Raw genomic sequence first — 12536 nt, 5'->3', positions numbered from 1 at the left:
AACATCACACTACAAATTGACTCCTCAACCATCACTCCAACCAAGGTGGTGAGAAACTTGGGTGTCATGATTGATGACCAGCTGTCCTTTTCAGACCATGTTGCTGCTGTCTCTCGGTCGTGCCGCTTTTCTCTATACAACATAAGGAAAATCAGGCCCTACCTCACTCAGTACGCCACCCAGCTTCTGGTACAGGCCATGGTTATCTCTCGCCTCGACTATTGCAATGCCCTCCTAGTAGGTCTTCCAGCTTGTGCAGTGAAACCCTTACAAATGGTTCAGAATGCAGCAGCACGTCTGGTTTTTGATCAGCCCAAAAAGACTCATGTCACTCCATTACTCAATGACCTCCACTGGCTCCCCGTGGCCTCCAGAATCAAATTCAAGTCATTAATGCTTCCATACAGAGTGACTACTGGGTCTGCACCCATCTACCCAAACTCCATAATACAAACTTACGTTCCTTCTTGGCTGCTCTGCTCCTCCAACGAATGCCGCCTGGCTCTGCCATCCCTTCACACAAAGCGATCCCAGTCCCGGCTATTCTCATCTGTGACACCACGATGGTGGAACGAGCTACCACACGCCATCAGAGCAGTGGCGTCCCTTTCTAACTTCAAGAAGCTCATCTCTTCCCAGAACACTTCCTCTTATAACACCTCTAACTCCTAACCTCTAACATGCACGTCCTGTGCTCTTCTTCTATCCCCTACAATGATCTTGTATTGATTGCACTTTTTTTGTTTTGATTGCACTTTGTTAACTCTTACTTCCTTCCCTAGGTATTTACCTCATTGATGCAATATGTACTATGAGCTCTTACTAGTACTTATTACTGCTCTTACTAGTATGTATTGTCAGTTGTAGATCTGTATTTGATGCTCTGTTGATGTTTGTATGTTGTTCCTCAAATGTAAGTCGCTTTGGATAAAAAGCGTCTGCCAAATGAGTAAATGTAAATGTTTATCTTAAGTTGTTCTTCTGCTGCTGGAGCTCAGTTTAATTTAGTTATCGTAACCTGAGTTTAGTTCTGATTAGTTGACCTCTTTCCTGAATAAAAATTCTACCCAACCAAAACCAAAGCCTCACCTTCGAGGAGTGGATGGACGACTCGTTCTGGACGACCTCCAGCGTGCGATGGATCCAGGTATCTCTGTAAGGGTGTCCTCTGGGTGGACGGTAGAGGTCAAAGATCACCAGTTTGTCTTTCTGAGCTGCCAGCTGGAGGAAGGCCTGCAGGCTGCAGATGGACTGTTTTTCTGCCCGTAGTCTGTCCTCTGCTCCCAGAGAGCCGGCTGTACCGAAAGGATTGTGCTGGAAGGGACAACCATCAATACCTAATTAATTATGTGACATAACATGCTGCCCAATATGTTCAAGTGCCAGCTGATTTTGTAGAACTGCTGTTGGGATGTCATTTGTGGAGTGTGAGAAAACCACCATGGCGGAGCAGACAAAATAAACAGTGCATTAAGTACTATAGTAAATTTTGTACCTCTCCCTAAACTAACTGTATGTGACTCACAGACAGGAACCAGGCTCCGGCGTTCAGGTTCTCCAGATCTGCCCAGGTGAACATGGCAGCTGGGGTGTCAGTCCGGTTGGGGAAAACCTGGTGGATGTTGGTGGTCCGTCGCAGGGAATGGTCATGCATCAGGAAGGGAACCCCATCATAGCTACAACCATTACATGACAAAAGCATTGTGTAGCAACACTAGTGTGGCTAATATGTCAGATAGATCTAAATATCAATAATATCTAAACCAAGGCTCAGTTTAGAAAGGCATGACGGTTGATTAGTCAGGACTGAAATATCTCAAAAACAATTGGATGGATAACCATGACATGACACCCTGACTTTTCCTCTAGTGCCACCACGAGGTCAACATTTTTGGCATTCAGTGAAATGTCTAGGTGAATTGCCATGACACTTTGTAGTATGGCTAATCGAAATCGCGGGAGAAGTGTGTGTCAAAGTACCTTTTAAAATTAAATATTGTTGTGCTGCAAAGATGTCCAGGCCTACACAATATATTCTACAGACTTAAGAACCATCTTTGTTAGGTACAGATCGCCACAAAGATCACACCATAATCATTAATGAAATTGATTTAATAAGTACGTAAAAATAATTCCCTCTAATATCGCAAATCATCACAATATCAGTCAAAATAATCACAATTTGATATTTTTTCTAAATCATCCCTACTTCCTAGTACATTCATCTTCCCTCAGCATGTAGTGTAGTTAACTTTTGTGATCACCTGACTTTTCCCTTATAGCACCAACATCAGGTAAAATTTTGCAAGAATAACATTCCCCTCAGCTAATTATCAAATGTTAGCATGTTAACATTCTCATACAATGTGGAACATAACATCAGCATGATAACACTGTCACTGTAACACAAAGCTAGTAACATGAATTTGCATTCATCTTAAATATGTGCAGTTTTTTTTATTAAACATTTTTATTATAAACAATCCAGTGAAAATGTTGAATTTGATTCACTGCTGGTCAGAGAGTCTAGACAACCAGTTTAGTATAGCATCATTGACAACATGTGATTTTTACTAGAAGGCCAATAAAGCCTTCGCAGTCAGCTGCTGACTGACCTGATGGTGACATCAGTCTCCAGACCTTCACTTCCTGCTTCCACGGCCTTCTCAAACGACATCATTGTGTTTTCTGGAGCAAGCTGCAAATGGAGTTACACGCAACGTTAATCAGGTCTATCAGGACATCATTATTCAGTGGGAGCAGCAACTTACAGCTTGTAGTCAGTACAAGTAGGAGGAAATATGCATGTTGCTCTTGCACTTCGGAATGTAAACATTTTATTGCTGGCCTCCAAACTACTGGGACAGGAAGGATATGAGCTGGTATACAAACACCAGACGGAATCACGGTAACCCACACAATATTTACTTGTCATGTATCCATAGTCCAGAGTAAATCTTAACTAGATCTGGAAACTTTTAGTCAAATGATTTTACTACTGTGGCAGGTCATTTTGTAAAAAGATAATTTTCAAAATAATGAGAAAACAACAAAAAAGATAATAAAAATTAAAAAAAAAAGGGATTTGTTGAGTAATGACGTGTAGACAGAAAATGAAACCGCAACTATTTTAATATTAATCGAAAAATATCCAGTATTCTCTGACTTCAGCTTCTTAAGAGAATATGTTGGGTTTTGTTCGCATTAAAGTAAAACTCGTCACTGTGGTTCTGTGAAGTTGTGAATGGCATTTTCTTTTAGACTAAATCTGAACATCAATCAAACGTCCATCCAATCTGAATAATCATCAGATGGATGATTTTAAAAAAATGTTGTTTTTTTTATTCAGTTTCTAGAAAAGAAAAAGTTAGCAGTTTCCATTTTCTTTATGTTCCTGATCCAGGTCTGCAGACTGGAGTCTCACACTGGACTGGATCTGGGGACCAGTGCAGCGTAACAATCTGACCAAACTCACCATGGGAGCACCTCTGTGGCTGATGAGAGCCGGTGCGGGGCCCAAGGTCCCCTTCTCTTTGATACAAGGAGAATACAAACCGAGGGGTACCAAGTAGAGGGTGGACAGGAGGGTCATGTACACCCCTATGATCAGGACCTGCCTTACTGAAACACAAAGAGTAAGAGGTTTGATTAAAAGCATCTGAAGACATTTACGAATATCAATATTCAGTAGTGAAGGCGCTGTTGTGCAGCGTCACACCAACACTGACTCAAATTTCCATCTTCAAGTGGTGGGATGATGCTCTCCAGGATTTTTCTCAAAGCAGAAAATAAAAAAAAAAATAAAAAAAGTGAAACAGGTTCATAAATGTTTTAAATTCTTACGGAAGAGTTCAGTATTTGGGGAAATATATAATATAGTGTATATATAATTTACTGCTGAACATGGCCAAGAAATAGTCCATAATAAATCCCCATAAAACAGTGATTTTTACACAAAAACAAAATACGATGTGTTACGTAGTGACCTGCTGGGTGGACAGAGCCAGACTTGCTGTTTCTCCCTGTGTACTGTCTTTATGCTACGCTATGCTAACCAGCTGCTAACTGTATATTAACAGACATGTGAGAGTGGTGTCATTATTCTCATCTGACTCTGTAACAAAGCGAATATATCCATTTCTGAAATGTCGAAATATTATTTTTTTAAGATCCAACATTTTTGTAGTCTGGAGTGTATTGTTTGTTGTTTATTGACTCATCATTTTCACAACATTTATGCAAATCAAATGCATGACAAACACCTCACCTCTGCTGTTCATGCGAAAGAAATGCAAAGCTACCGGCCATGCCAGCGCTGTCATGAGTACGACTCCACCCAAATGTAAATAAGGAGCCGTTACCTGCGTCAGGATACAAAACAAAACCTGGCATCAGGAGTGGAAACCAGACAGAGAACAAATGAGGGCTGATGGGAGGAGAGTCACCTGGAAGGAAAGTAGCAACGTCTTCCACTCTTTACTCCACAGATCTGACAAGACGGCAGTGGCTACGATGGAGAAAGTCAGGCTCACCAGGATCCCAATCTGACAATGAGACAAAAACCAGACATGTCATCCATTCACACACTATTCACATCATTAACAACATTTTGTAGGTTAGTTTGCATCTTCTGCTAGTCTTTTCTTTTTAACTGTGGTCATTTAGCACTTATATAAGCTTTATTTGTTAAAAAAAAAAAAAAACTCATTGAGATAAAGATTACTTTTATATGGAGACAAAATACTGCTGAAGTGTCACTAACATTTATATACTTTTTATACCAGCTTTAGGTTTTAGCACAGTAAGTATCTACACGACACATAATTTGGTGTTTGCATAAAAAAGCGGCTGTAATCTCTTAAAGACACAAAACTGAAAAATGCAGAGAGGCAGAGAGGGGTTACCTTGTGACTCCAGTGTAAATAAAGCTTCTGGCCCTCTGACATCAAACACACAGCCAACAGCTGCACAAAGGAGAAAAATCAAACACTTCTGATCTGATAGTTGATGCTGTGATAAACTGTACACAGTCATAATAGACCTTTACAGTGCAGCACATCAAGAGATGCTGCAGGCCTGTATCTTGTTTAAAGGAATGGTTCTACATCTGGGGAGTTAAGATGAGGGCATACCACTTCTCAGTCTATGTGCAAGTATTGAGTTATTAGAGGCGAGAGGCTATTAGCTTAGCATTTTGAAGGAATATTCCTAAGAGGACCTAGGTTGGTAAATGGCAATAAGTATAGGTCATACACATCTCACACTCGGGTTCACTTGCAAACAAACAGAATGAGCTCTGTTTATGATAGATCATACTGGCTTCTCCTCCATGCGTGCACGACGACAGCTGGGTAGATCCGGACAAGAGATATGGTGCCGTTCTTCAGTCTTAGATGTTTACCAGCTGACTGTCTCCTCTTAAAATATATTACATGTGATCTCCTAATTCCAACATGACTTAGTTAAGCTTTAGAGCTCAAGGAGATGGTTACACATATTTAGGCCAGTAGAGAATACACTTGTAGGGGGTAGGTGATAGACCCCTTAGGGACAGTGAAGGGATAAATACCGTGGACCAAGAAGGGATCTTCTTCTGGCACTACATGGTGTTAATAATAATCATCTTTATTTATAGAGCAACTTTAAAACCGCCATTACAAAGTGCTTAACATGGAGCAGTAAAAACATAAAAGCAGGTGAAACATTTTAAAAAACTAAGTCATGTCAAATTATACTGTAAAATCAGGGAATGCTCTTCGATAAAAATGTGTTTTAACAAGGGATTTAAAAGAGTTCACCGATTCAGCTGACCCAATTTCCTCAAGTACATTGTTCCAGAGCCTCGGTGCAATAACTGCAAAGGCTCTGTCCCCTCTCAATATCAACCAGGTCTCAAACAAGCCCCTAAGCTGAGGATCAAGTTATGAGCTGGTGTGTAGGGTACTAGTAGGTCAGCAATAGACCAAGACCATGTAAAGCCTTAAATGTAATCAGTAAAATCTTAAAAATCAATTCTAAAAATATACTGGGAGCCAATCGTGTTATCACTCTGTACCGTTGTTGCCATTTTGTACTTCTGCGCAGTGTCTTCTCTGATGGACTTGTAGCCTCATGATGATCAGATAATATATTAAGACTCTTGAATGTCACTGTCACAACTGTTAAATAAAAACACTCAGTGCCTACTTTATTAGATACACCTGTACAATCTAATGTAACCCAACACAACTGTTCTGCCATAAAGTCGACTTTTATGATGCCTATAATGTTCAGGTTTTGTTGACCCCGTCCATAGATGTTAGTGTTTTAGTCCTAAAGTTAGTGATAGTGAGTTGTACTGGACTGCATCATAAGTTTTTTCTGCCCCCCCCTCGTTTATGTAAATAGAGAGGACATAAAAGTTAGAAACACCTATCGTTATACTGTACGATTTAAGTTGTACTGCAGTACAAAATAAATATTAAACATAAATGAATTTACACATTTTCAACAATGTCAACAAAAACTTTATAAAAAGGTAAAATTTATGGAAGAGTTGCATCAGATTTTATAGTTTAGTTTTTATAGTTATAGTTTAATAAACTGGCAACTGTGTAGTTGAGTTCGTAACCCTCCATAAAACCACAAATTGTGTTTGTTTTAATTTCTGTTTGCGTACAAATTAAACAGACGAGATGCAACATGTTAATCAGTAATGTACAGTTGAGTTGGAGTGAAGAGCTCCTTCAGATATCAGCTGTCTTTAAATGTGAGTATTTACGTTTCATAGAAGTATTACTGTAGACAGTTCAGTAATATGAAATCGATCAAACTGGATGATACCGACAAAACAACAGTTAAACCCTCAGTGTTGTTTGTGCCTCACCATGAGTACAGTGATGTAGGTGAAGAAGCATGCGGCGATGACCAGCAGCACCACAGACCAAGGAAACCAGAAGCCCATGTTGCCAAAGTTAAACCTGCACACTCGAGAGTAAAAACAGAAAGACTGTTAGTGACTGAAACCAGGATGCAATAATAAACCAAGTCGATATACAGTCTGAAATCCAGTATGTGCAGAAACACAAACAGCGCTCAAGTTTCAAATTAAAGTAGTGAGTTTTAAAGAGACGTTTCACTGGTCATCACAACTTGTTTAATAAAGAGAACATCGACAACAAAATCATCCCTGTCATCTCAATGCTAACAATCTCATATTTGAGTGACAGCAGGCTCCATGCTAACATTGTAGCATCACTGTTGGGTGCATAAGGTATCTAATCTTGCAGGTAAACATGGCAACAACACTGCTAAAAGCTTACGGTGAAACAGTGTTAAACTGACTTGAAAGTTTTGAAGCAGGGACGCCAGAGTCCCATCGTATCTCTCCATTATCGCCATCTTATTAAGGCAGAAAATGTCCCCCAAATTATTTATAGAAGTTGCTGAACAAATGAAAAAACAGCAGATGAGTTTATTCATTATTTTTACATGGTAGACAACTATATTTTTGTAGATTAAGAGAGCTCATCATGCATTATTGCTATGGCCTTAGAGGAAAAGAGGAATATATCGCTGATTCTACGACACCAATTTAGATTTTTTTATCATCAGGACAGCACATCAGCCAGGTCCTTCCTCGGTTAAACCACCTCAGATGCTAACTAGAATGAACTCGTTCAATACAAGTGATCTGATCCAGTAAGACAATCCTCCAAAATTTTGGTGTTTCAGCTGTTAGTATACTGCAAATGATATACTGATATACTGCATTTCATTGCTGTATTGTGAACAATATTTTTTTCCTCGTTCCCAGCCTTACTACACAGTCACCAGCAAGTGATCAATAATATCTAATGTATCACATGACTGCTGCTCATTATTGGTTTGCTTCTATTGAGTTTTAGTTAGTTGTTACTTTACTGTAAGTCACTTCAGATCCCCCCATGATGCCAAGGCCCATCTGGCGTTGATGTCATTAAACAAAAGACTCCTTCAGGCCCATGAACTACAATTTAGGATAAATCACAGGCTACATTTCACCCCTGTGAAGCAGAACAGAATGAACTCGGGCCATCAAAGTTTTGCAATAAGTTCAAGATTAAAGGCGGCACATACTTTTGCTGTTTATTAGAAAGTGTACACTTTCACAAATTTTGGGAATATGTACTTAAAGAAATCAGTGGCCTAGGTCAAGCATTTCTCCCTCATTTTGCATTCTTGGTATAGATAATCTTCCAAATCCTTCTTCTAACCAGTTACCACTTCTTAAAAAACTGCTCCTCTGTGCTGGGAGATGTATTTTACTAATGTGGGTGTCAGTTGAACCCCCTAGTACTGCACAGTGGATACTTAGCTTTTATTTGAGAGTTTTCAGTTTCATACAGTCTGGAGTCCATTTACCACACATTTAGGAACTGATTGTCTGCAAACAATGGAAGCAGTTCTTTGTGGGTTGGCTTTGAGGAAAATAGATGCTCTATAGCACACACACATTTGTGTGTCTGTGCATTCCTGATTTGCATTGTATGTTACTGTACCTGTATTGTGTATTGTAATCTCATTTGCTAAGATCTGTCACGACCTGTAAACCTGTCCATGTTCAATAAAACAAAAATAAAAAAAAACGACTCCTACTATCGGATTTCTTTTTAAAGGTACATTGCAGAACTTCTTTATGGCTGTAGCAGGGACAAACAAGCAATGGCCCCACCAAGAGCTCCAGATTTACTGTGTGTTAACTAGTTAATTTGAAAGTGTGTTCAGGAATAAATACCCCTAAACTATGATGAGGCCTTAAGGTGGGGCCTGCTTTATTACCTGATTTTAAACGGTGTCCTTGTGTCAAAATCTAGTTTTAAGACCATAATTATCTCAGTTTGGGGCTTCTACATCCGTGTTGCATATGAAAGGATTAATGGGTAATCTACAGCAGCCATGGCTACACCTATGTTTGTGTGTGCAGTGATTATGCAAACTAGGCTGCAGGTGCTCTTATGTCTGAACTATAAACTTCTAGAAGTATTACTCAACCCACCAGTCAAAGTCATTGTAGTCGTTCTTTGCTTGTCCCCAGAAGTAGAGAAACACCAGCGTTAAGCAGAAAGCTGCCACAAGCAGAGCAAAGCTGACACCTTCCAACTGTCGGCAGCAGAAACAAAACATGAACTTTAATGTATTAGTAGTATTTTTGTATTACCCTGTTTCCATGGAAGATAAAAGAATGATCCTGATCTCTCTCCCCCCCCCCCAAACCCAGATTATGCATCTCAAAGGGCTTACATCCTGTAAACAGTTTGATTTTTTTATTTTGCACTAAAATGTAACCAAACAGCCCCATATAAAGAGACGAAAGAGGACAACAACTGGACCAGTGCACTTCTTGTGTTGGTGGTCGTCTGACCTTGTTGCAGCAGCAGTCTCCCGGCTGAGTGCAGCTCCTCTCGTAGCGTCTCCACTGGCAGCCGTACAGACCAGCCAGACACGACACCAAAGGCTGGTGCTCATGGCGCCGCAGCAGTTTAGCATGAAGACCATGCAGCCGGCCAAACTGCAGCTGGGACATTGTGGACGCCATGGATCACATGCACTTTAACACACCTTCCATCCTGCTCTCACACACACACACACACACACACACACACACACACACACGATACACATGAGTCCTACATAGACATTTTGTAACATTACGATACTTTAATAGAGAATAAAAGTTATAAATAAGTTTATTTGCTTGAATTATGGCAGCTTCATATATTTCTGTGCAGACTTGAAACATGACTACAAAAATTACATACCTACATTATCGTTGGCTCTTGTATTCCTTACAAAAACCAGCTTCAGTTACCAAGTCTCAGCAGGAAATTTGGGGTTAACCAAGTCAAAACTCTGTTATTGTAGACTACAGTTTGTTTTTGTTCTTTTATGCAGGATATCACTAGAATTATCCCCCTGGCTGTTCTGTTGCAATTCCCAGGAAGGTACCGTTTCAGATTTGTCCACACCGTCAGCTTACAGCTCTTGTGCAACTCGGGTGTGTTTCAGGTCATTATCTTTGCTGGAGATCAAAGGACAGTTCAGCTATCATCCTTCAGTGATAGACTTCTGTGTGGATTAAAGATACACTTTTATTATGATGCAGTTACAAATGTTTTCCCCCCCATACATAGTATACTGAAATAAAGTATATGCAGACAGTTTAAAGCATTAATCATAATGGACAGTTTCTAGCATCTGTAACCTATTGGAGTTTGTACTTCTGTTGTCACAGAAAAAACATTTTGTAATAACACATTAAAAGACATGACACAATGTATAACAGGACTGTTTACCGTCTGACAAAAATAAAGCTGTCAGTTGTGTCACTATTTGCAATGAAGGTGCTCTTAGATTTAATAAAAAAATTTGCCAGTCTATTTGATAATCTAACAGTTCAACGTTGCTTTGCTTATCGGCATCAACAGAACAGACTTTAAGAAAAACACCCGGCCGTTATGCTGGTAAATGCCACATACATATGACTGTCAAACGTTTTGTCTTATTAAAATAAGAATGTGCAGTTCTTGTTTACACCTTCATATGTGTGTTGTATGTGGGCCGAATTATTGTATGTAGCCTGATCATTCATGGAAACAGTTAATCATATATGTTCAGCGATCCACCTTGGCAAGTGAGCATAATAACCCCAAACTGATAGATTTTTCTAATTCAGTCTGGTGCTACACTTTACACATAAGAAACAACGGGACTTCTGCAGCGGGTCATCACCCAGACCACATCGATGCCACAAAGCAGGTTCCGTATCTCTGATGTGACCGCATATTATTCTAATAATTACATGTAGTCTTAATTATCCTACCTCCAGGTAAGCCTCCAGGTCGGTTCTGCCTCCTGAGGAAGAGCAGAGAAGACGCCGCAGTGCGCAGTTCTTCCTCTGTTACCCGATGTAGATGCAGGTAGCCACGGAGGATGAGGTGTCAAGCTAACCAATGTTACTTACACGAGTACCGGAAGCAAAATGTTTTGCTTCAACAAAAAAAAATAAATAAAAAATATAACCCACACACACACACACACACACACCCGCACCAAAATACAGATTTTCTATACACTAATATTTATTTAAAAGTTATGGAAAAGCATAGATAGACATGAGTGTCGTGAAATTTAATAATAGGCTTATTATTAATGTTTACTACAACTATGATTCAATAGGCCCATGCCAAATAAATGCAACGTTTCATTGGGGAAACCTAAATGCAACAAAATGGTCTTATTTTGAAAATTCTCACGGAAATGAATAGGTTGTATGTTCTGTCTAGAGTTACATGTTCTTTGTCGATGCCCCATTTACCTTCTGGATCACCAACTGCCACCTGTTGCCACAGTGACGCAAACACAGTTACATCAGGTGAGTCCAGGTGAACATTTTCAACTTCCACTTTATCATCATGGAAATTCGGTTTGTAGGATTGAACACAGACAGGTCACGAAACACACTGATGACAATGAGCAGCAACCTATAATGCCGAATCTCAACCTTTCACTTGCCTTTTAAAAAGAAATACAGGTGAAACTCGAAAAATTAAAAGTTCATTTATTTAAGTAAATCAACTTAAAAGGTGAAACTATTATAGACTCATTACATGCAAAGTGAGATATTTCAAGCCTTTATTTGATATAATTTCGATGATTATGGCTTACAGCTTATGAAATCCCCAAATTCAAAATCTCAGAAAATTAGAATATTGTGAAAAAGTTCTTAATTCTTAAAAAGTTAATTAATCCAAAACACCTGCAAAGGGTTCCTGAGCCTTTAATTGGTCTCTCAGTCTGGTTCAGTGGAATTCACAATCATGGGTGCTGACCTGATGACAGTTGTGCAGAAAACCATCATTGACACCCTCCACAAGGAGGGAAAGCCTCAAAAGGTAATTGCAAAAGAAGTTGGATGTTCTCAAAGTGCTGTATCAAGGCACATTAATAGAAAGTTAAGTGGAAGGGAAAAGTGTGGAAGAAAAAGGTGCACAAGCAGCAGGGATGACCGTAGCCTGAGGATTGTCAGGTAAAGGGCATTGAAATGTGTGGGGGAGCTTCACAAGGAGTTACTGCATCAAGAGCCACCACACACAGACGGGTCCTGGACATGGGCTTCAAATGTCGTATTCCTCTTGTCAAGCCGCTCCTGAACAACAAACAACGTCAGAAGTGTCTTACCTGGGCTAAAGAAAAAAAAACTGGTCTGTTTCTCAGTGGTCCAAAGTCCTCTTTTCTGATGAGAGCAAATTTTGCATCTCAATTGGAAACCAAGGTCCCAGAGTCTGGAGGAAGAATGGAGAGGCACACAATCCTAGATGCTTGAAGTCCAGTGTGAAGTTTCCACAGTCTGTGTTGGTTTGGGGAGCCATGTCATCTGCTGGTGTTGGTCCACTGTGCTTTATTAAGTCCAGAGTCAGTGCAGCCGTCTACCAGGACATTTTAGAGCACTTTATGCTTCCTTCAGCAGACGAGCTTTATGGAGATGCTGACTTCATTTTCCAGCAGGACTTGGCACC

At 39.9% G+C, this 12536-nt stretch overlaps 1 protein-coding gene across 3 annotated transcripts in view; it reads right to left on the bottom strand.

The window, feature by feature from the left end:
• LOC123963335 (glycerophosphodiester phosphodiesterase domain-containing protein 5-like) overlaps positions 1-11007 on the bottom strand; it is a 20588-nt gene extending 9581 nt beyond the window's left edge. Inside the window, exons 1-12 of one of the 3 annotated variants that reach the window (XM_046040125.1) lie at positions 10841-11007; positions 9780-10086; positions 9383-9587; positions 9017-9120; positions 6866-6959; positions 4905-4964; positions 4446-4544; positions 4268-4361; positions 3476-3621; positions 2616-2698; positions 1526-1676; positions 1090-1314 (exon numbers count right to left, since the gene is read on the bottom strand). In XM_046040125.1, the coding sequence (XP_045896081.1) occupies positions 1090-1314; positions 1526-1676; positions 2616-2698; positions 3476-3621; positions 4268-4361; positions 4446-4544; positions 4905-4964; positions 6866-6959; positions 9017-9120; positions 9383-9556 (1230 nt within the window). In that variant the 5' untranslated portion in view covers positions 9557-9587; positions 9780-10086; positions 10841-11007. The remainder of the gene's footprint in view (positions 1-1089; positions 1315-1525; positions 1677-2615; positions 2699-3475; positions 3622-4267; positions 4362-4445; positions 4545-4904; positions 4965-6865; positions 6960-9016; positions 9121-9382; positions 9588-9779; positions 10087-10840) is intronic. The other 2 variants (XM_046040126.1, XM_046040127.1) reach the window with 2 other exon arrangements.
• Between the last annotated feature and the right edge of the window lie 1529 nt (positions 11008-12536).

Source organism: Micropterus dolomieu, linkage group LG23 (genome assembly GCF_021292245.1).
Source record: "Micropterus dolomieu isolate WLL.071019.BEF.003 ecotype Adirondacks linkage group LG23, ASM2129224v1, whole genome shotgun sequence".
NCBI lineage: Eukaryota > Metazoa > Chordata > Actinopteri > Centrarchiformes > Centrarchidae > Micropterus > Micropterus dolomieu.
Note: the sequence above shows the minus strand (reverse complement) of the source record. Positions and strands in the feature narration are given on the sequence as shown.